Here is a 26,098-nt window from a genome sequence, read left to right as displayed (position 1 = left end):
TTTTGTATCGAGTCAAAATTGAAATAGCTCACAGTAAATTTGGTTCATTTACATCCCAATTTTCACCGCTTTCAGTTTAAATAATTTAATCATTCTTTTCTTGCTTGCTCAATGGTTGTGCAAACGGAGTAGTAAGCGTTCGAAGGAAGCAACCACCGCTTTCCTTTGGGGTGATATCAGATATCCAGTATGCTGACATTCCTGATCGCCGCTCATTCCACGCTATTACAGGCATAGCTTGCTTGTGATGCAAAGAGAAGTAAAGAAATGGAATGAGTAGCAGCTGAAGTTTGTAATCAATTTTGGGGATATTGTTGACAGAATCTTCCCAAAGCTCTAACTGCTGTCAATAAGATTAGGATACACATAAATAATACACATGTACCCACTCACACTTGACACGTAAGCACAAGTCATAGAGGTATATAAGCTTGGTACTGGTATCTTGTAACTCAGTTTTACTTTTCATTCTAAGCTAATATCTTTTAGCTTTCTTCCATGGCTTCCGCCATTTCTGCTAATAAATAAAATCGTACACGAGTTTAGTAGTTTCAATGGCCCTGTATATCACATGATTGGCATTCACCGTCTCTACAATCTCCCTGGTGAGAAGTTGCTTCCAATACTGAACATTCATAACCGTGGATGTCTTGCTTATTTTGAGTTCTCTGCGATTCCTGAGTACCCATTTGTAGTGATAGATGGTTATGATATCAGTGCTATTGGTTGGCCGTAGGATCATCCAAATACATTAAAAGCCCTAAGTTTTCTGAAGGAGCGAAATCCAAATTCAGATAAGAATTGCCCAAATGGTCTTCTTGGGCTGGACCGAAGGTTCCTTATGTTTAACGGAGGAGTGGGGAAAGAGCAGATGGAGTGGTTGGATCGTATCCTCAAAGATGCAACAAAGTTAAACCAGAAAGTTATTATATGCTGCCATCTACCTTTGGATCCTCGAGCCATGAAGCACTTTTATGGAATTATAAGGAAGTGGTGGATTTGATACATCGATACAAATGCGTAAAGGTCTCTGTTGCAGGGCATAAAGGTGGATATTGACATATTGTATTGACTCCCATGGTGTGCACCATGAGTTCTTGAAGCGGCATTGGAATGACCTCCCAGCAGTGATTCCTTTGGTTACATCGACCTTTTCCATGATCGATTGTTACTCTGTGGTACAGAAAGAATGGGAACGACGGAAATGGTTTTCAGCTAGACGGACAGAAGAATATCTACTTGTAACTCTTAGTGTTAACATATATCATCAGCAGTGAGTTTATTCTAAAAGATGCCGAAAGGTTCGTTCGGATTGGTCTCTTTTACTTCACCATTCTCCTTGTAACCACTCTACTATCAAATATGTTGGATATTTTCATTTTTTCCCTTGTGTACTGAGGTAGTTTGCCAACTTAATACACGAATGAAATATCATATGCTATATTTATTGTGGATGTATCTACCTTAATTATTTGTGACAACCATAGGAAGAAATTCTTTTGTTTAATTAAGGGGTTTAAGTTTCAAGAAATGCTATGATGTAATTTCTACGTGCGATAGACTAAAAGATTATTAATATCCTGGAATTCTTTATTCCCTTTCCTTTTCATACCTAGAATTTCGAGAATATTACATTGAACATAATAAGAGAAGTATGTATACAACAGCATTGATAATTAACCACACTCACAACCCTCCTTAGTATGATGGATGACGTAAAACCTAGAACTTAGATGTTATTCAAGAACTAGTTGTGTTTGAAAATTTCTCTAACCAAACACAACAAACTTTAAGAACTTTCCAAAGATTGCATCAGTTAGCTTGCAAAGCTTTGGCCTTTCTCTTTTCAATGAAAAAGAAACCAAATAATGACACGACAGAGAAAGTAGAGAAGCAGACTGAGGCAATATCCAGTGAAGTATGACGCCCTGAAATCGCCCTCACTTCGAACAAATTGCTGCCCTTCTTAGAATCCGTTGTTTGGCCGTAGGCTACCTCTTCATCAGCAGAGTTACACTGCATAAACCCTGATAAAATAAGTTGCAGTAGGCACATCCCTTTGAACTATCGACGTCAAGGAATTGTTAGAAGCGTTAGTGTATGGCTGGGCACCCATCTTGTGTTGACATGTCTTGTCTTTTGCCAAAATGTCTACTGTTTTCCTCCAGCCACGATCTTTTTGGCTGATCGGGGAGTAGCACAGCTTGATCTTTACTGTCTTGTAAGTCGAATCTACACCGGTTTGGAGGCTGGTGTTGAGTGACCATGTTACTGTTATTTTGTCTTCTCCAGCTTTCACAACTGCAAGGTCCAGATTTGTGTGAGTTTAGCAAGAAAAATATGTTTTTTGTGAAAAGGAGGGTTGTTTTGGCTTTGGTATGGATACAGCTACCTTTCTTGCAAAAGCCTGAAAACTGGGTTTCAAGGTGCATTGCTGCTACTAAGAATAACATCTGATAGCATGCTGCTCAAATGATTATACCATGTACTGAAAATTCTTGTTTTAGACGGGATTATTAAGACGAAGACAACGGTTCAGAATTTTACCTTGTCCCGGATGAGGGGAAGCAGTGACGATCAAGGTTTGCTGAAGGGAGGAAAACGTCGTTACCCCGTTGGAAGTAGATGCAAGCCAAGAGAACACAAAGGAAGCCACGAGAAAAGCTTGAAGTGCCATTGATGACTTCTTGGTTATTAATTCAAGTTAGCTATAGATATCTGATTCCAATGAGAGGAAGAGTTTTGGAACAAATATACTTTTAGTCTTGATCTCTCTATATATAGATAATAACAGTTCTTAAAGGGCTTTTACATTTATCATTGATTTAACGGGACCGACATCCAAGAATTTGAACGAGTATATACATATAATAAGATATTAAATACACAAAGAACTCAAAATTTAGACAATAATATGTCATATTCTTGGGAAAAAAATAATATATGGTACAATTAGTTTCTTTTTAATTTGAAGGACTTGCCTTGATTATTCAATCAGCTTTTTCTCGATTCGTTTTGTTTTGTTTTGGAGCTCAAGGGTGGCAGTTATTCCTAATGTAGGAGGAGGAGTTAAACTCTACCTAAACGTCAAATTTAAGTTATTTAAAGGATATCTTTTTCATTAAATTAATTGTTTGGATATATTATATTGAAGGGAATGGTGAAAATGTCTCTTAATCATGCTGAAGAGATGTTTTTTAGGGTTATTTCATTAAATTATTAATGGTTTTATGTGATTGGAATTTTGTCTAAAAGTTGACTTTGCTTATGTAAGGATTTTCTTGGAGGGAATGGGAGAATTCCGTGAGATACATACAATGTTTAGAATTGATGTAATTTGTTTTGTCCCCAAATGCAAAGCGCAAATTTAATTCACAATTTAAATTGTTTATCCGTTTTTATCAATGTGTATTAGGATAATATACTCAATAATTAAATGTGATTCAGGATAGTAAATAAAAGGTCGCTTGGATTTATTCATGATTTGTTTGTTTAGTTTATTTATTATTTTCTTATTCCGAAAATCCTATTTCTAAATTGTCATTTTAACCCAAAATAGGATGATTTATACATATAATTTTATCTAGAAATCTCAAAGTAGGCAATTCAAATGTCCATGATGTTAAGTTGCCTAAATGCTCCGAAAATAGCTTTTAGTGCTAATGACAAGCCTTCCAGCAAATTGTTTGGTGTTTGGTTTCATTAGTAAATCTCTTACTATTTATTTATTAAGTTTGATTTGGTATTATGATCTGTTTTTGTACTAAAACATATCAATTAAGTGCCAAAAATTTTAGCACAAAATATATGTAGCTTAGTGGATAATATATGCATCATAAGCTTCAAGTTCATGGCTCTATCCCTATCTGATATTTTCTCTTTTCTGTTTTTTTTTTTTTCGATTAATTCAAAATTACAGTTTAGTCTCTTATTATTTCTTAATGTCACTGTTATTAAATAATGTATAAGGCCAACTCAAATGATTTAACAAGTCGTGACTAAATATATGTAAAAAATGCTTTTTCTTGAGAACACTTCATAAAAAGTTAAATGTAAATCTTTTTTTTAAATGTATTAGTTTTCAGCGGGACTGCATAGACCACTATTCCATATATAATTTGCATTTGTGTTTATTACTTTGAACTTGAAAGATCAATCGCAAAGATGTAAAATAGACGTTGATTACACTTAATTTCTTGATTATCGTAATTATCATATAATATACAAATCTATGAAATTCCCTACACAAAAGGGAAGTCGAACAGAATTTATCACCACAATATATATTTGTGTTCCTATAAAGGAAAACATTTTTCCTACTCTTCTTCTCAATTTCTCCTCGAATTAGAGCTGAATTCAACGTACTTCTAGAACATTGTACCAAGTTTATAACATTTATTCTAACATGTGGGATCTGTGATTTTTTTTCCGTGGATCTCATATGTGACGATGAATATAGACAGTTGGACCGCCCAAAATCAATTCCTTCAAAAATCTTCAACTCTTAGCTACCATTGCCGATTAGGTGCGCAATGCAGTTTGCAGCAATTGAACCATGAAATTTCTTTTTCATTTTTAATGTACTATGAAATTACGAGAAATTGGCCTTCAGTCCTAGCCATCGATTTTTGTTGTGTTCAGTCTCTAGGTAACTTGTTTAGTATCACATTTCCACATGAAGTGTACCACATTTATATGACATAGTACCACAATTTTGTGGATTGGAAGTGAACTCAAAGAAATGTTTTGATTGAGGATTTTTCCTCACTTCCCCACGAAATTAACGATTATAATTTTGATTGTTTTCTAAATCAATTCAATTTTTTACACCAACAATTAAGCAAGTGTTAATAAGTGAACTTCGAAAAATACAGCAATAACTAATTGTTATTTTCCACACCTTTGATTCAATGGGAAGCATATTCTTCCCCATATATGCTATTTCTTTTAAATTCTTATTAACTAAAATATTTTTATGAGAATATATTTTTTAAACCATTTCTTCATTTTTTTTTAAAAAAAAATTATTTTCTTGAACTTTATAAATCCTTGACATAGTCCAAAATCTCTCGTTCCTTCACACAATAACGTTTTGGATTTTTTTATCTAAAAAAAAGTAAGTACTGTCTCGTAGATTTATATACGTGAGACATTTCAAATCGATTCATATTTACAATGAAAAATAATAATTTGACATAGAAATAATATGTTTTAATTATTTGGATCGAGTCAGAGATCTTTCTCGAAAAATTTACTCGTAAGAATTTCCCATAATTTTTTTGTTGGAACAAAGAGAGCGATAAAATTTTGGGCCCTGTATATTACCTCGACATATCAAGAGCCCATATTACTAGCTGAAGATCAACAAGGCTATTTATATTACCATTTATTAATAAAATTTTTAATCCAAATTTAAATTTTAAAAGAGAAAAAAAAATTATATTAAACTTTCCAATGCTCTCAGAAGGGGTTAGCAATTTTTAATAGATGAAAAATAAATTTTATATGTTGATCAGAAGATTTCATTAAATTATATTCAAATCTATGATGTGAAATCATAATTATTAACGATTTCATTAAAAAAAATTAAAGCGAAAATTGGAAATTCTAGATTTAATGAGCTCGATAACATATTGCAAATTATACACATAAATAAAATAAGTTCAAAATTCAGGAAAACGTCATTGATATGAAGAACATATCAAGTACTTCATATTGTGGTATATTGAAAGTAAAATCTCGCCAATAACTTATTGACAAAAACTTGTATGAGACGATCTCACGAGTCGTATTTGTAAGGCGCATTTCTTATTTGGGTCATCATGAAAAAATGTTAATTTTTATGTTAAGAGTATTACTTTTTATTGTGAATATCCGTAGGATTGACCCGTCTCATAGATTAAGATCCGTGAGATAGTCTCATATGAGACCGACTCCAGTTTATAACTCTCAGTTGTCTGCAATTTACTTAAATCTTCAAGCTGACAAGCTTCAAGGGAAAAAATGAAAACATCACTTTCACTTTATTCTCAAGAGATCTTGGACTGAGTAACCTCATTTTGAAATTTATAAACTAAAATTGGACCCCAAGTGTGTGATATTTATTTATAAATAAAAATTGCTTCCGCCATCCCCGAAACGAGAAAAACACACACAAAAGACACTACCTAAGGCCGGCATAGATTATAATATAATGGCTAACATTGTCGAACCGCAATTTGTCAACCTCTTCTTGAATTTTCAGTCCAACATATTGTACAATTTCCTAGCTTCATGCGTACGTACACTTGAGAAACTATGAGAACTGAAGCCACGGCTAGGAGATTCGACCGGCGCTTGGCCGATGAAGGTAGGCCGCCATCCATTAGCCTTCAGAGGAAGCTAGTCGAGACCAAGAGCGATAACAATCGTAGCAAACCCGATTTGACTGATTTCATGAATGACATGTTCTTTGGCACGACAAACACTGTCGATAGCAACAAATCGTACAATTTGACTGGTGAGGAGAGGCGTAAAGCTCGCGATGCTGATAATAGCCTGGATGAGTTTGATTCGAGCACGAGAAGTGTAAGCAGTCGACGGACTCAAGATTGGCTTGAAAAGGCTAAGCTAATGGTGGCTTCATCGCCCGGGAGAGGGCCTGAGTCCCCGGCTCGACTCCTTGGCTCCCCTAGATTTGGTACAACTCAAGGCCGGCTTTCGACTTCGGCAATTGAAAAGAGAGACCCTCTCTCTAGGTCTGCTAGAAGGTAAAAATAATGACGAATCACAAAACTGCATGCATATGATTGAATTTTTTTTACGAACAAGAAAATGAGATACTAGTATATTATCCTTAAGTTATTACCGGATGATTCATTTAAGGGCGAGGTCCGTTGAATTCTCCAAAACTAAAGAAATTTTTAAAAAGCAGGCAAAGGGCATTAGGAGGATACAGCGGGGAAATCCTCTCAAAAACAGCCCAACATACCCGGAACAGATCCGAACCCAAATTGGATCCTCCATCAGATGAATTATTGCCTGCATCAGACCTACAGAAATGGATCTCCAACAACCTCCAATTCCCGAACTCCGAACCTGCAATCTCTCCCGAGCCTACCCCACCAAGCCCCACCAGCCCTCACGCACACCTACCTCCACGCCAATCAATGCTTCGAAGGTCCCGTTTCCATTCCGACCCCACTGCACCGCTGCCACACCTGATCCCAACCCCAACCACCCTTCCCTCCAATTCCAAACGACATTTCAAAATACAAAGTCCCTCCAACAACGCACAAACAACAATCTTGGACAACGACAATTTGCTCTCCCCTCCAAAAAATCTCATAGAATCAGCTCACCGGAGATCGATTTCTTCTGGCACATGTTCCGTTCCGGTGGCTGAGCCGTTTTCTTCTCCGCGGGATTTGGTGGAGTCAGGCCACAGGAGATCTGCATCTTCATCCACTAGCAGAAGTAACAGAATCTTGCCAAGATCTATCGACACCGATGGGATATTTGAGGATGGAAAAACCAAGGATCAGGATTTAAACCGTTTTTTGGAAGAGCAAAGGGTGAAAATTGGCAAGATTTTGAGTGGAGAGGTTGCTGGAAAGGCAAAGATTGTTCTCTCTGGACCTTCAAACAGTTGAGTTCTTTTGTTCAATATACGTCATGTTAGATCCATCTCAACTAATTCCTTTGAGTTTGAAATAGCATCTCTGGTTTTGATTGTTTAAGGTACGAGCTCGATGGTGGCAGCAATATGCTACGCGTGGTTGTTGGAAAACACAAAGAGGACTGCTGATAAAAAACGAGGAGATGGAAAAGGTAATGGTTTGGAATTTGTAGTGCCATTGATGAATATAAGGAGAGGGAAAATGTGGAACCAGCGACAAGCGGCATGGCTTTTTCATCATGTTAATCTTGATGCCAACGCTCTGCTGTTTTCCGATGAGGTGCTCCTGTACTGATGACTGCTCTTTTAAATTCCTCATTTTATAGATAGGAACGTGTGTGTCTGATTCTTATGTTTGTTTTTTAGGCTGACTTGGAAACTTTAATGATGACAAAGAAACTGAGCATTCTTGTAGTAGGGGAAGATATCTTGAGGACAAATGGAGAGGTTCAGTTAGATCAAACTTCCCTTACGTTTGATTCGATATCTCTATAAGAATGAACAAGCCTAACTTTGTTATGTCTCCTGCTTTACATGTTAAGGTTGGATCTGCTTGCACTATTCTTACGGACAATTACTGCGAGGATGCCTACGACCTACTTCAAACTCCAGTTTTGAAAAAACTCATGGTACAAAATTATTAGCATTTCTTGAGTTGGTTCACTGCATACATTGTCAGATTGAGTCTATGTTGTGTCTGGTTTTCATTTTTATAATGTCCTTTTTGTGTGTGTGTGTTTTACAAGAAAGTTATTATTTTCTTGAATAGCTTGCAGGCATTCTATTAGACACACAGAACTTAAGCACCTCTCCTAAGCTGTCAATGACCAGAGATGCTGAGGCAGTTCAGTTGCTGTCAGTTGGATCGTCTCCAAATTACCGAAATACCCTTTTCGACCAGCGTATGTCTTCATTATTTCTTGACGATTATCTATAAGAGCTAATCCAATGGGTGACACGCGGGGTGGTATCTCTGCAGAGTCCTAATGTGCCCATTTTCTAGAGTTTTATTGCCATGTAACAGAGTTTCTGGTCCTGTCCTGACAGTAACGATGCCTCGATAATTATGAATTAAACATCAAAATCTGTCTTTAACATTGCAGTGATGCAAGATCAAAGAGACAGCGATCTTTTTGAAGTTTTGCGCCGCATATATGGGAAATCTCCGGATGGAAGTAAGTTAATATTGGTCTTAAAAAGAAATTTCCCGAGAACCATCACTACATCCCAAGTCTCATCATTTTTTATTTCACTTTGCTTAACTGGTATTTACAGGCAACCTTGATAGCAGAGAACCGGCACACCGTAGAACCCCAGGGAAGAACTCTGGCAATAAAGTGGTCACACCAAGCGAAAAAAAACCTCACAATGAAACAAATGAAGCAAAAGCCACGAATAATATCTTGCCTAGTCCAGGCAAATAAATCCATCTTGTTTTTACCTTTTAAAACACTAGAATTCAATTCATAATGCATTCTTGCTTCAAATAGAAAGGCTGATTTTATATCTTACATTTGCTCTCTTCAGGTAAACTCGCACCACCTCCTATGCAGCCAACCGGGAAGGCACCAGCAAAACCAATCGACCCTCCTCGTCCGAAAAACAACAACTTTTTTGCGAAGCTATTTGGATTTGGATCGAAATCATAACATTGTAATGCTGGTTTCATCCAGATACCGAAGCTTGAAGATTCGGTTAAAAAGAGTATTGTCAAACTTCTTAAAGGTTCTATAATTATGGGAAATAAATATAGGATCATCTTCCTTATTTTAATTTCTTGGACCGTTTTCTTTAGAAATATTTTCATTTGTTTTGTATCATGAAATAAATCGAGGCATCAAGCATGAGCTGTTTTCTTGTAATAAACTGTCTTACTGCATCACAACGAGGCAGAATAAGACTGAAGTATTTCTTCACAGTAATATGGTGAAATTTTAGTTTTTACATTCTCAATATGCTATGTCAATTTTAATTAAAATTAGTATTTATTCAATGCGGCTCGATCTCAAGTTAAAATGTACTGAAGCTGGAGCTTAAAAAACCCAACTCACAAACAAAAAGGAATTTATTCACAAAATATTACTAATTATATTCAATCTCACAATCCTATTAAATTCAGCAAAAAGTTTTAAATTCATCTTGATTTCCATAATTTTGATATTAATATTATATTTCATTTAAATTATCTCGAATAATTCTGACCATATTCAACATATATTCTTGCTCTAGCTTCTTTTTTTATTTATTTATTGCATTTGCCTATTTAAGAAAGGGAATTAAAATAATTATTTTCAAAATTTTATTCACAAGAACACAGAAGATGCCGATTTCACAAGGAAAATAAAGATTAATAATATGATTGCTCACTTTTCAAGATCAGATCATGCAAGATAGAAGAAACACATTTAAATTTAAAAGAATTAAAAAACAAGAACATGGAGATGCTTGTTGATTTGAAATTAATCAATAATTTAAATTTTGAATGTATATATATATATATATATATTATTATACGATCTGTCTTGTTCAATCATACCATCCAGCTGTCACTAACTTCCAACTTAAGTAGAGAGGGCCACCTTACTTCCCATGTGCTTTGCCCCCAATCTTCATCCTAATCACTTTCCAATTTCAATTGGCCCATCTCTATTCCAATTTACAATTATTCTTTTGGACCAGAAACGGAATAAAGTAAATGGATTTAATTTTCTTTGGAAAAAAAACGACAATTTTTCAAAAACCCATTAATTTATTAGTAAGATAATTGTTTTACGTACAATCAATATATCTTTGATACACAAAGTTTATACGTAAATTAACCATACAAATCGATGGGATGTTGAAAATTTATGCATCAAATTCACACGTTTTGACAGATAGGAACGATTATTAATGTTGTTGTTGGCACAAAGTCACACTCACTACTCCACCTTCCAGGCATACAGGAACAGGCAAAATTCAGGCATCCCACATGAATTTAAGCACCCCTCCGACGAGCCGGAGCTTCTACCTGATTGGAAGGACGACGAAAAACACGACGACGTCGGCTTGAAGACAAACGATGCGTGCCGTAAACCGGGGATGAAAAGCCAATCATGAACATCCCAGAATACTTCAATCTTCCCCTTGTTCACAAGAAATGATTCATTCCCTCTGAATTTCCACTGCAGATGCTTCACGTGTATAACTAAATCACCATCGATCTTAATCTCCATTTCGGGACCAACCCCATTATTCTTGCACTCGATTGAAATCTCGTGTAGACTCCCCTTATCATGAAACTTAACCCTTGTAAGAAACTTCTTCTTACCAAAAATATGCTCTTTTCTTGAAACTAAAATAGGGTCGATTAGAGAGGGTCTGCATCTTGTCTTTCTATAAGCTTCCTTCTTCAAATTCCCGAGAAGTAGCACTACCTCTTCATCACAAACAACTGCTACATAATAATTTGAACTTGGCTCGGTTTCGCCATTGAATCTTGCTGATTTAAGATCCCAGAAAACGTCGACCGGTTTACCGTCTACAAGAAACTGTTTCGAGCCTTGTTTCTTCCAAAAATACCATGTTTTGAGCTCGATTTTGCAGGTAGACTGACTGTCAAGTTCTGGACCTTGTACTGATATAGATAAGCCATGGAGTAGCAAGTTTTTGCACCATGTTACCGTGATCAAACGGCATTGGTCAGCTATTTTAGTCCGGTAAACGGACATGAAAAGATTCTGGCGTGATCTGGTAATTGCATTGGGATCATCTGTTAACTTCTCTCCCGATGAAAAACAAGCTGGGATGCCTAGTTGTTCATGCAACATATCAGAAAAATGATGGAATTTTTGTATGGAAATGCAATTTGGGCCTGAGCCCTCCTTGTGGAAGATTCAAGAAAATGAAAATTCTTGATCAATGGAAATAAATTATGAGTTTGTTGAGTAGATGCAGAGAAAGTTGTAGAAATCTCAGTTACTTGATGTACGAGCCATAGATGTGGTGCCAGAAGTTTTCTTGGCTGCATTAATGGAACAGAAGAATAAAATATTTATGCTCCAAAATGGCAGATAAAATTCAAGTGTGCCATGAATCAAAAATCAATCACTTATATACATGTTTTTGTGTGTGTCAGTCTATATATACATGTTTATATATATATTCATGTGTGCGTCGGGTATACACAAACTGTAGAGGACCATTTTGACAATTTTCTCGTCAAACTTATTTCATCAAGACATATTTGTGAACCAAAAATAGTTCGGGGAATAAGAGAAGTAAACCAATATATAAAAATATATTTCAGCCGAAAAATTCACTCATATGTATACATACAATCATCATAGAGACAATATATATTTATTATGTATATCGTACAGCTTGGATGGTGTGTGTAATATCAGCTGGTTTCTTCACATGTTTCCAAGGGTTCTTGTCAATTTTTTGTACCCTTTTTAACCAGACCACCTTTATTTTTTGACTCCAAGATATTTTAAGATAAAGACTCCATGAATGATGGGTAGAAATTAATTAAGAAGAGTACCGAAAAATGATGGTGAAAAAAGGGGTTTCCGATGGTGGGGCTTATCCCCCCGCTCCTCTTAATTCATCTTTCCTGCTTCCTTTGATTGGAAATAGCACCAACCCTTGACGTACCATGTGCAACTATTTCATTTTTACGCTTTCTTAGTTATACATGATGCATAACTACACACATGCTTAAATTTGTAGACTATTTGTTTTTATTATTATTTTGTTTACTCTGCTAGCTATTTTGTAATGTAAAAATACAATAAAATCGTCGACTTTAACACCACTCATCATAGATTCACAATATATGATATATTATGATTTTTTTAAAAAATAAACAAATAATTTCTGCTAATGCAAGTTAATAATATGGTTACATAATAAAAGATTTAAAAATCTCTATAATTTGGACTGAAGTCATATTTTGATAAGGAATAAAATCCATTGAAGATCAAGATTCCCTGATCACGAAATTATTATAATCTCGGTTTTTTGTGTGCCAAACACAAAATTAAAGTATTTAGCGTTATCTATTAAAAACCTAACCCAAGACACGGCAGAAGTTTAAATTTTTTGTAATTTGACAATTAAAATCACAATTTGGGTGTTGCATGATTCTAAGTCCATTCATATACTTTTTATATAAAAATATATATTGAAAGATTACCTTAGCATTTAACGTCTGACTCCAATTATTTCAGATTTCAAAAGGAGATAACTCTTTGTAAATCTATACAAACAATCAACATGAACTCGCATTTATTCAATCTCCAACAATTGAGTCCACGGTTGAAAGCTTTTCTCCTCTTCTAATTTTGCGCTAGAAGAAATTTTGTGTTGAGATTTCCAGCCGGAAGGAAGCGGAAACACCGAGGCGTGCAGTGGCGAGTGTGGTGGTGTGATGTGCTCAGCCGAAAACCTTCTTGTCAAATAAGGAGGTGCTCAAAAAATATGGTGTATAGGAGAGAAAAATCTTGTACATAATTTGACAAGCAACCTTATATTTATAGATATAATTGAATGTATTAAATTTCTACTAGGATTCTTACTAGTAGTTTGACATTATCAACGCTCCCATTAATTTTTTTTTATCTTGTCAAATCTCTCGAGTTCATCTTATCAATTTTTGAACATATATGATAGGATTAGATAACTCGTTACCCATAGAAGGGATTCTAGATTCTTCTAGAACTCTCCACGAGTATTTTGGCTTATTAGTAAATCTAGTAATCAATGTTTGATTAGAAAAGTTCAAAATATAATTAATCAAATAATTCATAATTGTGGTTATATCATAATCTCGATCGACGATCAGACATCATCAATATAACGAAAGTACCAAACTTATTATTAATTTTTTATACAAAACTCGATCAGACATCGCAATTTTGATATACGGTTATTAGAGTTATGTCAATATCTGAGTTTGTTAATTAATATTTCTAATGTCCTTTTTCGATTGTTAGATTTGTTGATATCAGATTGTTATTTTTTTGTATAAAAAATTATTATTATTTTTAAACTATTTCAAGATTTATATTTTCCTGAATGAGAATTTTCTATTTAAAACGACTGAGTATAAATTAATATTGTAGATAAATAAATACATTTTGGTTTATTATATTTTGAAAATAGATAAATTGCTTTAATAAAGCAAAAATAATATATTTTTTTAATTACAAGCAAGGGATTGCTCTCAATCGGTGTTTGGACTATGACATCACCCACTAACAAAAACAGAAAGAAGATTATGTCATTTCACTAAATGGATAGTGGGCACAAACATAAAAATTTGAAGACAAAAACTTGTGTGAGACGGTCTCATGGGTCGAATTTGTGATACAAATCTCTTATTTGGGTTATCCATGAAAAAGTATAATTTTTTATGCTAAGAGTATTACTTTTTATTGTGAATTTGGGTAGGGTTGACCCGTCTCACAGATTAATATCCGCGAGACGATCTCATATGAGACCCACTCAAATTTGAATGTGAATAAAAGATTTATAAATATCTTTATATCTCGATCAAGCGCTTATATTAATATTTTTTTTAATGATTATGTATTGTTAAATTGGAAAAAAAAATGATATCAAAATATAAACAAAATTTTTGTAAGCCGAATTTGTTATTTGGATCATTCATGAAAAAATATTATTTTTTATGACCAAACATATGATGATAATGTAAATATTACATGGTTTCTCATAGATAAAATTTTTTGAGACTATCTTACGATAGACTTGCTACAAAAATACAAATTCGTCCCTTATTACAATTTTTTTGTAAAAAAATTTAAATATTGAAATTAAATTTAAAAGATTATTACAAAATAAATTTTTAAAAATATTAAATATGATTTTGTTGGAATATGGCATCACTGAAAAATAAGGTAACTCTCAAGGGCTGTCATGTCAATTTGTTTCCTCATACAATCGAAACCCCTCCGTATTGTTGATTAGGGTTTCGTGAAATTTTGATTTTCCAGATATTCATACGAGGTTCGCTATGTTTTTTTTAAATGATTTACCTCTGCAGCTATTGATTGACTGTCAATTATCTCATGATTTTTTTTTGTTTTTTCTTATTCAGGTTTTGATTCAGAGCTATGCAATCTCTGTTTGGGAAGCTTCGATTTTTCGCGCGACTAAGGGTCGACAATCTGAAAAATGTTGACTTGAAAACAATATCATATGTTGAATCGAAATTTCTGGCGAATTTGGTTAATCAGGCGCCGCGATTCAATTATCAGCTTTATTCCAGCTCGGCATTCTTCTTGGTATGTGTTGATTATTGATTAATTCTCATCAATGCTAGCTGAATGCTGAATTTCCTTGAATGATATTTCTTGGAGTCGTGCACCTAGAGTTATTCATTGGCCGAGTCAGTTAAGTATAAATCTAGAAGTTTGCAAGATGGCCACCAGGATGCCGCCAGCTTTGGATAATTATGTTGTGAGACGTGGTTGTTTATACATTGGACCGAGTTGACTGAATATGGGCTTAGATCGTGTAAATCTGGTGACTTTGATGTAGTTGAGCTATCTATTGCTTTGTCTCTTAATGTTGCTTACGGAGATTTCAGCACTTGTTTTTGTCTAGCCATTTGGTTTTCTGATTCTTATGAAAGAGTGTCTCAATCCAGGATAAAAATATTGGCACTAAAAATTCATCTCCAAACTTTTCTACAAGCGAAGGAATAGGTCTAAACTCATGCTTGAATCAGTCATCTTCAATGGTATTTGCCTTGCCAACAAGGAATATTACAAATGTTGGATCTGCTTCTGAAGATGAGCCCCATTCTTGTGATGTGCCTCAACGCATCAAATTCAAGAGGCTGGATAAAACAGCCAGGCACATTATGCAGGCACTAATTTGCGATTTTTCACTCGATTATTTTCCTTTTTACCTACATGACGTGGTAGAAATTATTACATAGTGGCTACATATTATTTGCTCAATACGAACTGCAGATAGTTGATAAAGAAGCAGTTGAGGAAGTGAAATCAAATCGAGAGATACCCGATGTCAGGCCAGGTTGTATTGTCCAGCTTAAAGTGGTACTGGTTTTCCTTCAGAATTATCATGATAGTGCATTTTTTTCATTGTCTATCTTTAAGACTTGATTAGTTTTCTCATGATTTTGCCATGGCAGGAAGTACCAGAAAATAAGAGGCGTACTTCAACCATAAAAGGTATTGTTATAGCTAGACGAAATGCTGGTCTAAATACCACTTTCAGGATAAGAAGACTTGTAGCAGGAGTGGGCATTGAATCTCTATACCATTTGTGAGTATGCATTTCCATGTTGTCAACCCTTCATTTATTTATTTTTCGAATACATTATCATTGCTTGTTTTGGGGGTACTTATCAGAGAAAATGTAGTGAATTCTCATAGAGTGGTACCAAGTATGGGGTTTATTATTTGTCTTGGGAACTTACTAGCCAAAATCCTCATCTTGTGCCACCATTACACCCTGTTGCCACCACTTCTCTTTTGGAACTAGTTCTTAGAATTCAGATCTATTCTTAGCATTTGTACTTCCACGGGAGGTGCAAAAATCACATGATGAAATTAATTCTGGAGTATTTACTTTGATGTGCTATTTTGTCGATCCTATTTGCTTCTCACAACCTTCTAAGCTTCTGAATCGCCTGCTGATTTTGTTTTGTTATATTTATTGTGGTATAATATGGGATCTTCTTCATTGATATCGGTTTGATTTATCAGTTATGCTTATAACAATAGACTCCAAGATGTAAGCAATGTTATGGAATGCATAAAATGAACTTTGTAGAACCCCTTGATCTACGTGTTTTGTTATGATGTTTCCCGCTCTCTTACGATATTCTCTTGAATTTATTTTATAAACTTCCTTATCAGTTATATTTCTCGGATACTGCCACGAGTTAGCCTCTAAATGAATGGGTGATGACAGGTATTCTCCAAATATAAAGGAGATAAAGGTGTTGGACCAGAAGAAAGTGAGGAGAGCCAAGCTTTACTATCTCAGAGATAAAATGAATGCCCTTAAAAGGCAGTGATCAATGCACCTGAGAAGCAAAACTTCCTGTCTAGATAGTGGAGATGGAAAAGGTATATTCATTTATTAATGGTGGGGCCGTGTTGAGTGGAAAACACACATTTATTTTTGAAGGAAAAAGTTTTTGTCGTGTTTATTACTGTCCAAAGACTTGGTCTCTTAGTACACACGACTTATTAGGTAATCACTGTATGAGGATTCAAAGTATATGAAAACATGAGTGGAATTCTTTGCTAGCCACCAATTTGTTTGTCGTTGCTCTCACTTTGGCACTAGTACTCGAGCAATTTGAGTTTGTAGAGCAAATTTGTAAACCTTAGATATTATTCCCATGTAGTCCGTTATTCATTAAAGCATTGATTTTCTACCATTTACTGTAAAATGTCTTGTTTAATGCTTTGAATAGAATTCGGGGGCAAATAGCTATCTTTCTTGATGATGAAAAAGCATAGAGTAAAAGTATCTATGCATGCTTCTGTTGGCTACTTATATGGGGTATCCGTGTAGGCTCTAGCTTTTAATTTGACAAGAACTCGGGTAGTGTTTGGTTTCATGTTCTCCGTACTTGGACGGAGTGTTTCGAAATATAATATGTCATAATAAAATAATAATAGAGTTATCAGGGAGCGATAGAGGTTGAATTGAAAATAATAATCATGTCAACAAATTTAAAGGTAAGGTTTCGGGAATGGAAAAAAAAATTACTATTATTTATATATTTAAAATGAAAAACAGGACATTTAGACTTTAGTGCTTGTTTGCGAGTTGTCTTCCCCATACTTGCTCGTTCGATAACTTCTTATGTTCTGCAATAGTTTTTTATATGTTTCTATGCTTCCTGATTCAACTTGTTTTGAACACACGTTTCTTGATTTAGCTGGGTTCTAAGCATGGAGACATTTTTGCAGTTGTAGTGTATCTTCAATGTATTATAATGCGCTAAAGAAAAATGTTGAATGAATAATCCGACGGCTAGTAAATCAAACTTATCCAGATCACATGATACCAGTGACTGTGGCATGTTGCTTTCCAAAAAAATTGAATGGCTTCCAATATTTTGTTGTACATCTGTGTTTCATTTCATATCTTAGGTACGATCTTTTTTGTGTGAAATTAGATTTCAAGTTTATTTTGAGATGCATTTTTTTTTGTGAAAAATAGATGCAAGTATCAGTTAGACATTCAAGATCGGGACTTAACAGAGCCGCCGCATCTCACCTGGCTAGCCGCCTTCGGCTGTAGTAATTTCATTTCTCGAGCAAATATCGATAAATTTTTTTTATTTCCCTCTGTGGAAGGTGTTTGGCTGTTCGAAGATGAACTTTGGTGCATTGCTGATGACTTGTAATAAAACAGAAGGAGCCAAAAAAAAACCTTTAAATTGAAATTTTTAGTAGTTTGGGTACAAAATTGTTGCTTAAAAAAAAGTTAAATAAGTTCAGCTTTTAAAAATATTTTTTTAAAAATACGTTGAAGTTATTTTGACGTTTGGATAAATGTTTGAAATTGTTATGAATTTGAATTTCATTATCTTTAATTTGTTGAAGAACTTTATTTTATATTCTATACTATAAACTGGGAAATATGTCCTTTACTATTCGAAAAAGAAAAAAGTTAAGATAAGATAAAACTATTTGTTGTCATTGTGGAATTATTTATAATACATTTATATGTGGAAGTGTTGTACCTATAAGTTTATTGGAGTTAATAGGGCTATATATATATATATATATATATATATATATATATATATATATATATATATATATGTCGTTTTAAAAATAAAAATCTATGTAGGATAATAAAATAGAAGTGAAAAAATAATATGTTTGTTTTGTTTATTAGCACACAAAAAAATTATGAGATTGTGTCACAATTCAATTCTTATCTGATTTGATCCATAACAAACATTATTTTTTTTAGACAAAAACTCAAATATGAGACTGTTTCACTCGTTAATTTTGTGAGATTAATCTCCAAGTCGATCCAATACATAAAAAAACTATTTTTTATAGTCAAAATATTATTTTTATTTGTAAATATGGATTGAATAACGTTTTATAAAAGAATCACTCTTGTCAAAAAATCGAGTTAACTCGATTTTATATTTACTAATTTATTATCACATTATCAATTTTTTTTCTAATTTTGCACAAAATAAGATTTTTGTAAGATGTTTTCACATATTTGTTTATATTAGATGAGTAAATTTGATTTATATTTTAAATAAAAAAATAAAGTTTTAACATAAAAATTAATGAATTTACCTCTAGATTTGTTCCGAATAGAAATAGAAAAGAATAGCCTGAGATGACAGGAGTTTGCTTCCTCGTTTCGATCAAATCTTTTTCTATGTTGCCAAATCCCACGTATATGTACACATATACATATATTATATAAGACCCAGAATATAAAATTCCAATTCAAATCTCACAGAGTTGAGAAATTCTTACATATTTTTGTTCGTATTCCATATTTTTAATCTTCTTGATTCCAATTCGAGTGTCAACTAGTTTAATCAGCCGCAAATACTCCAAGTTTTCGTTTTTAGATAGATCTGAATCTGCGAGGTCTTTTGTTTCTGTAATTTTTTTAATTAACTGGGACAATGCCGCTAGATTCCGTGGCGGAATCCGACCCGGAAGATTCCGATTCCGAGCCTGAGTTTGTTGAGGTTGATACCTCTGGTCGCTACGGTCGGGTGCGTATCCTTCTTAGAGTTTCTCTCAATGCTTTGATTTTAAATATTATGTAATCATAGCTAATGATGCAATTCAAAGTTTGGGATGATTTGCGTTTACGTCAGGTGGTTTTGTTTTTTTATTTTTTATTTTGGAAGCGATCAGCTTTCTATCATAATTTAATCATTTGCTCTCTGCTTGCTGATTTTCTTATTTGTTGTGACGTGCAATTTTGTAGTATAAAGAAGTGCTTGGCAAAGGAGCTTTCAAGAAAGTGTACGCTTTTCTGGAATTCCTGCTGCTTCAATTTATCTATTCATTATTACATGTACTAATTATGGTGTTTTTGTGGGTCATGCCTTTTTTATGCTGTCAAAATAGATATAGGGCATTCGATGAACGGGAAGGAATAGAGGTAGCTTGGAATCAAGTTAAAATTGCTGATCTCATGAGGAATTCCGTTGACTTTGAGAGGCTGTATTCCGAAGTTCACTTACTAAAAACCCTCAAGCACAAAAATATTATCAAATTCTACAATTCTTGGATTGATCCCAAGAACGAGCACATCAACTTCATAACCGAAATTTTCACATCCGGGACTCTGCGGCAGTATGTTCAAATTTAAGTGCTTAGTTGATTTATAGAGTTGGATGTGGATGGTGTATTGGAAGCTGAATCTGGTTTCTGTTTAGGTATCGGAAGAAACACAAGCATGTTGATGTGAGGGCACTGAAAAATTGGTCAAGACAAATCCTGGAGGGGCTTTCTTATCTTCATAGCCATGACCCACCTGTTATTCATAGGGACTTAAAGTGTGACAATATTTTTGTCAATGGAAATCAAGGGGAGGTGAAAATTGGTGATCTAGGACTTGCTGCTATTCTTCAACAGGCACGTTCAGCTCATAGTGTTATAGGTAACGTTTGATTTACTTGTAGTTTTATTGTTTTTATGTGGCATGCAATAGGTGTTTATACCTTGAAGGTAATGATGTAATGTGATTTTGATACCAGGCACACCGGAATTCATGGCTCCGGAGCTTTACGAGGAGGAATACAATGAACTTGTAGATATATATGCTTTTGGAATGTCCTTGCTGGAGCTAGTGACCTTTGAGTATCCATATGTTGAATGTGCTAACGCTGCTCAGATATATAAGAAAGTGACAGCAGTAAGTCATTTGTTTCTCTCGGTGTAATATTTGAATCTTTTCTGCAATCAGCATGTTTGTTGGCTGGAATATGTATTATAATGCTTTTTGTTCCCTTTAGATTCATTCTTGCACTAGTTTTTATGGGGACCGCTGTGTGGTATGGGGTATTAAAAGAAATTAGCCCCTGACTAATAAAGGTTCTCTTATCAAAATAATTGCCTGAAATTATGTTCACACTGTCATGGTTGTTCATTAGAGTACTTCTCTAAGGAGTTACGTGGACCTCGCATTTAGATAATGGATGTTTGGTGTTGAATTTTTTTTGTACCACAAAACCCTCGGCTCATCTCCATCCTATTGAGATGGATCGGCATGGAGTTTGTCAGATATTTTGTTTGTGATCGACTTTTGTTTGCATGTTTTGTTGTTGATCTTCTTGTCGCTCTAAAACTAGATTATCAGTGAGATCCATAGCTCTATGATTTTGATGTTAGAAGCCTAGGAAGAAGGAAAAGTAATAGTTTATTGCTTCTACTTTTATGCATATTTTAGTTGCTCCAATTTGGATCGAGGAAAGTTTACTTATATTTTTCTTGACTTCTCTTCTGCACCCTGCAAACCCGTTGTTTTTCATTGTTCCTGCTTGAACAGGGAATAAAACCTGCATCATTGGAAAAAGTTAAGGATCCTGGGGTTCGGTCATTTATAGAGAAGTGCATTGCAGAAGTCTCTGAGAGGTTGTCGGCAAGAGAACTTTTGATGGACCCATTTCTCCTACCTGATGAGGAATCTGGAAGTAGAGGTCGCTGTTTGCAATTCCAACCCTTGGATGCAGGTACATGTGACTGGTTTCCGCCATTTCTTTATTGGAATTCTGTCATACTTCCCAGTTTTTGACACTTCATATTTGAAGATAACAATGGCAATCAGCTTGACCGAGGAAAAGACTCTGAAGACTCTATTCCCGAGGGAAGTCGAGATTTCACAGTGCAGGGTCAAAGAAAAGACCATAATACAATATTTTTGAAACTTCGAATTGCAGATTCATCAGGTTATGTTTTTTTCCTTACTCAGCTGATTCAGTGCGTTTTTTTACAAAGATTTCCCTCACGGGTGGAATTGGTTTTCTTCTTGAGCAGGTCATATTCGAAACATTCACTTCCCCTTTGATATTGAGGTGGATACTTCAACTGCTGTTGCTAGTGAGATGGTTGAAGAGCTTGACCTGACTGATCATGATGTCTCACTAATTATTGCAATGATTGATTCTGAAATCCGATCCCATATTCCTGATTGGGCGCCTATAGAAGCCTCTGGTGACAATGTTAAAGGTGAGATTATTTCAGAAAGTGCCGAATCTGGAGCTGTGGATGATGCTTCCCCCATTACTAGTGATTCTGGCCCATTTGTTCTGGAAAGATTACCATCCGGTCGGAAGTATTGGTCCGATTCACCCAAAGCTAGTGGGGAAACCTCACCACTTAGGCCTGGGCCATCTACCTTGTGGGCAGAGTCAGTAGCCTCTGGACACTGCTTGTATGAAGAAAATTTACAATCTCCTAGTGACCATAGAGATACGGATTCTTACCATTTTACTTCCTCGTTCGGCCATGTGGAATATTATTCTGATTGTGATAATAATGTGGAGGAAGCGAATTCTGGACCCCCTGATTCAGAAGTTGCTGATATTCCTGCCAGCCGTTCTTATTCGCTTGAGAAAATCTTGATACAACATGAAACAGATTCAACCGACGTCAAAATTATTGTTGATAAGCTAGAGCATCTATTGGAGGAGCAGCTTAGGGAGCTAGGTGATCTTCATAAGAAGCATGAACTAGCTGTTATGGATCTTCTGAATGACCTTCCCCAAGAGACTCGCCTGGAGGTTCTTAGCTTCTGCCATCAAAAGTTAACAGAACTTAAGTTGCACCATACATGGTACAAGTAATCCTTGGTATCGAAGTTCCTGTTTGATGTAAGTCTTGCAATCTGATCTAGCTCAGCCGAAGAAATTAATTTGATTGTTCTTTAATCCTGTCGTTTTCATCCTTATCTTGCGGGTTGAAGATATTCCAGAACGATCAATGCTTCTTCTAACCAGTGAGAGTGCTAAAAAAAACTAAGGTCAGGTAAATGAAATACGTTTATTATGGACCTGTTCTTGATCTCAGCTTTTTGCTTCTTGCTGCTCTTGTTGAAGTGGACCAGGAAAACCACGATTATAGCTCGAACACGTATGCCATAGATTAGGACAATGCTGCTAGGTGATATATCATTAAATATTTATCTTATTTCGAACCTGAATACCTTCGATATATTTCTCTCTATTCCCCAGATAATCTAACTTTCTCAGAAAAGTATAAATGTATATAGCTACCATCTTTGTGTATTAACAATGTTACACGACATTTATTCTTGAATCGACTATCGTTGTTGTCTGAAGAGACTACTTGTTATTTTACTGGTGAGATTGTTCGAGGATGACTGGAAGTTGTTTATATTTGTCTGTGCTGTAAAGAAATGTACGTTGGCAATGGTTATAGTGCGGTGCTGTGTTTCTTTGCAGTTTAGTATATATTGGTTGTAAGCTTTGGCCAGTTTTTTGAAGCCTTCTGTTTCTTTTTTTATTTTTTCTTTATCGATTCAATAATTTTAAGGACTGAATAATAATTTGTATAGGATGTCATTTACTATAGCAATATAAGTTACTTTAAAAGTAACAAAGTTTGTATACATATTCTTTATGGAGTATTGTTATTATTCTTGCAGCCTGTTTTTGCAGAAAATAATTTTCAAAATTAATATGAGCTTGGAGCTTGTAATTTTTGTGGCCCAAATTTTTGAACGTGGACCAAAAGTAGACACAAATATTTGTGGGCTTCCATTGTTTAGTGCAACTGATTCAAGTCTCTTTTCTTCATATAGGTAGGCCAGAAGAAATGTATGAGATCATACCTCAAAGAAAATAATACGTCTCTCATTAAATTATTTTTGAATTAACTTAAAGCATCGCATATTCCAATTGTTGTCAAGGAAAAAAATTAAGAGAAACTGTTGGATTTGACGTGACACGTGTCAAGATCTGGTCGTAGTTGCGCACTTGGACTAAAATATTTTAATTTAAAAAAACTTGAGGATTGGATAGGTAAAAATATTAAAAAAAAAAAAAACTTGAGGATTGGATAGGAATCGCACGAAAGGCCATATTTGCTCTGCCAAACATATAACACGCTCACACACACTTGTTATCCCTCCAAACCCCATCCATCCCCACTCTCCTCTCTTCTCCTCTCAGCTGTCTCCGCCCATGGCTTCAATTTCAGCAGCTGCCGTATCATCGACGACCGCCACAAAATTGGGATATCCCTCGGCCCCTTTTCTCTCGAATCCCATTTCTTCAAAACCCACCAAAGTCATCCTATCCTCTTCTTTCACACCCTCCTTATCTACTACTCTCTTCCTCCAACCCACCACTGCTACCACCGCGCCGCTCCGCCGCTTCACAATCCGCGCAGCGCGTGGAAAATTTGAGCGCAAAAAGCCCCATGTAAACATCGGTACAATTGGCCATGTCGACCACGGGAAAACAACCCTCACTGCTGCGCTTACCATGGCTTTAGCTTCCGTTGGTAACTCTGCTCCTAAGAAATACGATGAAATCGATGCTGCCCCTGAAGAGAGAGCTCGTGGGATTACTATTAATACAGCTACCGTTGAGTATGAGACTGAGACACGGCATTATGCTCACGTTGATTGCCCGGGCCATGCTGATTATGTTAAGAATATGATTACTGGAGCTGCCCAAATGGATGGAGCGATTTTGGTGGTTTCTGGGGCTGATGGACCAATGCCGCAGACGAAAGAACATATTTTGTTGGCGAAGCAAGTTGGGGTTCCTAATATGGTGGTTTTCTTGAATAAAGAAGATCAAGTTGATGATGAGGAGTTGATTCAGTTGGTGGAGCTTGAGGTAAGGGAGTTATTGTCTTCTTATGAGTTCCCTGGTGATGATATTCCTATCGTTTGTGGTTCTGCGTTGCTTGCTTTAGAGGCTTTAATGGAAAATCCCAAGATTAAGAGAGGGGAGAATAAGTGGGTGGACAAGATTTACAAGTTAATGGATGAGGTAGATTCTTACATTCCTATTCCACAGAGGCAAACTGATTTGCCATTTCTGATGGCGGTTGAGGATGTTTTCTCGATTACGGGTAGAGGAACCGTGGCTACCGGTAGGATAGAGAGAGGGACTGTTAAGATTGGTGATAATGTGGATCTTGTGGGATTGAGGGATACTAGGTCCACAATTGTGACAGGAGTTGAGATGTTTCAGAAGACTTTGGATGATGCCATGGCTGGAGATAATGTTGGGTTGCTGTTGAGAGGTATTCAAAAGATTGATATTCAGAGGGGTATGGTGCTGGCAAAGCCGGGAACCATCACTCCACATAAGATATTTGTGGCAATTGTTTATGTGTTGAAGAAGGAAGAGGGTGGAAGGCATTCCCCGTTCTTTGCAGGATATAGACCTCAGTTTTACATGAGGACTACTGACGTAACGGGGAAGGTGAATTCCATTATGAATGACAAGGATGAGGAGTCAAAGATGGTGATGCCCGGTGACCGTGTCAAGATGGAGGTTGAGCTAATTATGCCGGTTGCTTGTGAGCAGGGAATGAGATTTGCCATCAGAGAGGGAGGCAAGACTGTAGGCGCGGGTGTCATTCAGTCCATTATTGAGTGAAGTGGATGATATATGGAGGACCATGAATTGATCTATACTTGTTATTGTGCATTTGAACTAATGATATACAGGTGACCATGGATTGATCTTCCCTTGGGAGTGCATTCATTTTCAGTTAATCGTCATCAATTATTCCCTTTTTGGTTTAGTTTTGTTATGCATTAGTGTATTAGTCTAGCTTAAGAACATCGCTGTGATTATTCAATGAAAGATCCAATATGTTTTGCTCCTCTTGTTCTTAGAGCAACTAATAGCCACCTTGTTAAGTGATTCTGCTCTGGACTCTGGAGAAATGAGAAATTTCCTTATTTTCTTGATTGCTTGAACCCCACCAAAGACAAAATAACTGCATGTTATTTTAGGAAGCAGCTTTGGGAAAGCTAAGGGAAGCATCTAAAATGAGTTTGGTCTGTCCCATTTTGCCTTTTGACGAGGTGGTGAATTTTGAGATTTTGCTTGTCGGAAAACATTGGCATTCCCATCATTGTTCCATATTATTGCGGCTGAGTAAGGAGAACATATGAAAACTCACAATTTATATGGAATATATGTGTATTATCTTCCTGAAATAGCTTTGTTGATGCAATCTTTGAACTTCTATTTATATTTCAGGTGCAATAAATGCTTGATATTAGTTGTTTCTGTCCATGAATTTGTAACCAATAATCATTTGGTCACTTAGTTCCATGTCTACTGATCATTGCATTACCTTAGACTAAATTTAAAAAGAAGTTCTGAAGGACGGACCAAGGGCTGAACAGATACAATTCAGTTATATCTTCTGGATAATTTTCTAACAAACTCCAGTTTCG

At 35.5% G+C, this 26,098-nt stretch overlaps 5 protein-coding genes, 1 long non-coding RNA gene and 1 pseudogene across 9 annotated transcripts; 5 read left to right on the top strand and 2 right to left on the bottom strand.

The window, feature by feature from the left end:
• The first annotated feature begins 379 nt into the window (after positions 1 to 379).
• Positions 380 to 1,376, top strand: LOC140830339 (manganese-dependent ADP-ribose/CDP-alcohol diphosphatase-like; annotated as a pseudogene).
• A 255-nt stretch (positions 1,377 to 1,631) lies between these two features.
• On the bottom strand, positions 1,632 to 2,840 carry LOC140829373 (high-affinity nitrate transporter 3.1-like). Its single transcript, XM_073192554.1, is given in 3 exon segments — positions 1,632 to 2,013; positions 2,015 to 2,301; positions 2,548 to 2,840. Coding segments are annotated over 3 exon segments (618 nt in total). The 5' UTR covers positions 2,678 to 2,840; the 3' UTR covers positions 1,632 to 1,812.
• A 3,196-nt stretch (positions 2,841 to 6,036) lies between these two features.
• LOC140829977 (uncharacterized) lies at positions 6,037 to 9,549 on the top strand. The gene is made up of 8 exons (XM_073193259.1): positions 6,037 to 6,749; positions 6,914 to 7,626; positions 7,720 to 7,937; positions 8,024 to 8,104; positions 8,200 to 8,286; positions 8,427 to 8,559; positions 8,761 to 8,832; positions 8,933 to 9,549. The coding sequence occupies exons 1-8, from the start codon at positions 6,298 to 6,300 to the stop codon at positions 9,079 to 9,081; spliced, it is 1,905 nt and encodes a 634-aa protein (XP_073049360.1). The 5' UTR covers positions 6,037 to 6,297; the 3' UTR covers positions 9,082 to 9,549.
• Positions 9,550 to 10,491: 942 nt separating this feature from the next.
• Positions 10,492 to 12,285, bottom strand: LOC140829372 (uncharacterized). Its single transcript, XR_012117454.1, has 2 exons — positions 12,183 to 12,285; positions 10,492 to 11,660 (listed from the first exon to the last, which is right to left on the bottom strand). It is a non-coding gene; the product is annotated as an uncharacterized lncRNA (long non-coding RNA).
• A 2,267-nt stretch (positions 12,286 to 14,552) lies between these two features.
• LOC140829371 (large ribosomal subunit protein bL19c-like) lies at positions 14,553 to 18,100 on the top strand. 3 transcript variants are annotated; one of them, XM_073192553.1, is made up of 6 exons: positions 14,553 to 14,668; positions 14,760 to 14,946; positions 15,312 to 15,533; positions 15,640 to 15,726; positions 15,822 to 15,955; positions 16,607 to 16,947. In XM_073192553.1, the coding sequence occupies exons 2-6, from the start codon at positions 14,776 to 14,778 to the stop codon at positions 16,710 to 16,712; spliced, it is 720 nt and encodes a 239-aa protein (XP_073048654.1). In that variant the 5' UTR covers positions 14,553 to 14,668; positions 14,760 to 14,775; the 3' UTR covers positions 16,713 to 16,947. The 3 variants fall into 3 exon arrangements, 2 of the variants coding, with proteins under 2 accessions (XP_073048654.1, XP_073048653.1); XR_012117453.1 differs by lacking the exon at positions 14,553 to 14,668 and adding an exon at positions 17,873 to 18,100 and having other exon boundaries at positions 14,684 to 14,946; positions 16,607 to 16,764; XM_073192552.1 differs by lacking the exon at positions 14,553 to 14,668 and having other exon boundaries at positions 14,684 to 14,946.
• Positions 18,101 to 18,991: 891 nt separating this feature from the next.
• LOC140829369 (probable serine/threonine-protein kinase WNK3) lies at positions 18,992 to 23,120 on the top strand. 2 transcript variants are annotated; one of them, XM_073192550.1, is made up of 8 exons: positions 18,994 to 19,412; positions 19,631 to 19,668; positions 19,774 to 20,001; positions 20,085 to 20,308; positions 20,406 to 20,563; positions 21,197 to 21,380; positions 21,459 to 21,596; positions 21,685 to 23,120. In XM_073192550.1, exons 1-8 carry the CDS (start codon positions 19,320 to 19,322, stop codon positions 22,491 to 22,493), a joined length of 1,872 nt encoding a protein of 623 aa, XP_073048651.1. In that variant the 5' UTR covers positions 18,994 to 19,319; the 3' UTR covers positions 22,494 to 23,120. The 2 variants fall into 2 exon arrangements, with proteins under 2 accessions (XP_073048650.1, XP_073048651.1); XM_073192549.1 differs by having other exon boundaries at positions 18,992 to 19,412; positions 19,631 to 20,001.
• A 638-nt stretch (positions 23,121 to 23,758) lies between these two features.
• On the top strand, positions 23,759 to 25,603 carry LOC140829370 (elongation factor Tu, chloroplastic-like). Its single transcript, XM_073192551.1, has one exon. It carries the CDS (start codon positions 23,853 to 23,855, stop codon positions 25,284 to 25,286), a length of 1,434 nt encoding a protein of 477 aa, XP_073048652.1. The 5' UTR covers positions 23,759 to 23,852; the 3' UTR covers positions 25,287 to 25,603.
• The last annotated feature ends 495 nt before the right edge of the window (positions 25,604 to 26,098 follow it).

This window comes from Primulina eburnea, chromosome 4 (assembly GCF_022965805.1).
Source record: "Primulina eburnea isolate SZY01 chromosome 4, ASM2296580v1, whole genome shotgun sequence".
Classification (NCBI taxonomy): Eukaryota; Viridiplantae; Streptophyta; class Magnoliopsida; order Lamiales; family Gesneriaceae; genus Primulina; species Primulina eburnea.
Note: the sequence above shows the minus strand (reverse complement) of the source record. Positions and strands in the feature narration are given on the sequence as shown.

Excerpts from the sequence above, each read along its gene's own strand:
- LOC140829370 (XM_073192551.1), top strand. The coding sequence starts at position 23,853 with ATGGCTTCAATTTCAGCAGCTGCCGTATCATCGACGACCGCCACAAAA.
- LOC140829369 (XM_073192549.1), top strand. The coding sequence starts at position 19,320 with ATGCCGCTAGATTCCGTGGCGGAATCCGACCCGGAAGATTCCGATTCC. Across the intron at positions 19,413-19,630 it reads CCTCTGGTCGCTACGGTCGG|TATAAAGAAGTGCTTGGCAA; the intron begins GTGCGTATCCTT and ends GCAATTTTGTAG. Across the intron at positions 21,597-21,684 it reads TCGAATTGCAGATTCATCAG|GTCATATTCGAAACATTCAC; the intron begins GTTATGTTTTTT and ends CTTCTTGAGCAG.
- LOC140829977 (XM_073193259.1), top strand. The coding sequence starts at position 6,298 with ATGAGAACTGAAGCCACGGCTAGGAGATTCGACCGGCGCTTGGCCGAT. Across the intron at positions 7,627-7,719 it reads TCTCTCTGGACCTTCAAACA|GTACGAGCTCGATGGTGGCA; the intron begins GTTGAGTTCTTT and ends TGATTGTTTAAG. Across the intron at positions 8,560-8,760 it reads AAATACCCTTTTCGACCAGC|TGATGCAAGATCAAAGAGAC; the intron begins GTATGTCTTCAT and ends TTAACATTGCAG.
- LOC140829371 (XM_073192553.1), top strand. The coding sequence starts at position 14,776 with ATGCAATCTCTGTTTGGGAAGCTTCGATTTTTCGCGCGACTAAGGGTC. Across the intron at positions 14,947-15,311 it reads CCAGCTCGGCATTCTTCTTG|GATAAAAATATTGGCACTAA; the intron begins GTATGTGTTGAT and ends GTCTCAATCCAG. Across the intron at positions 15,956-16,606 it reads ATTGAATCTCTATACCATTT|GTATTCTCCAAATATAAAGG; the intron begins GTGAGTATGCAT and ends GGGTGATGACAG.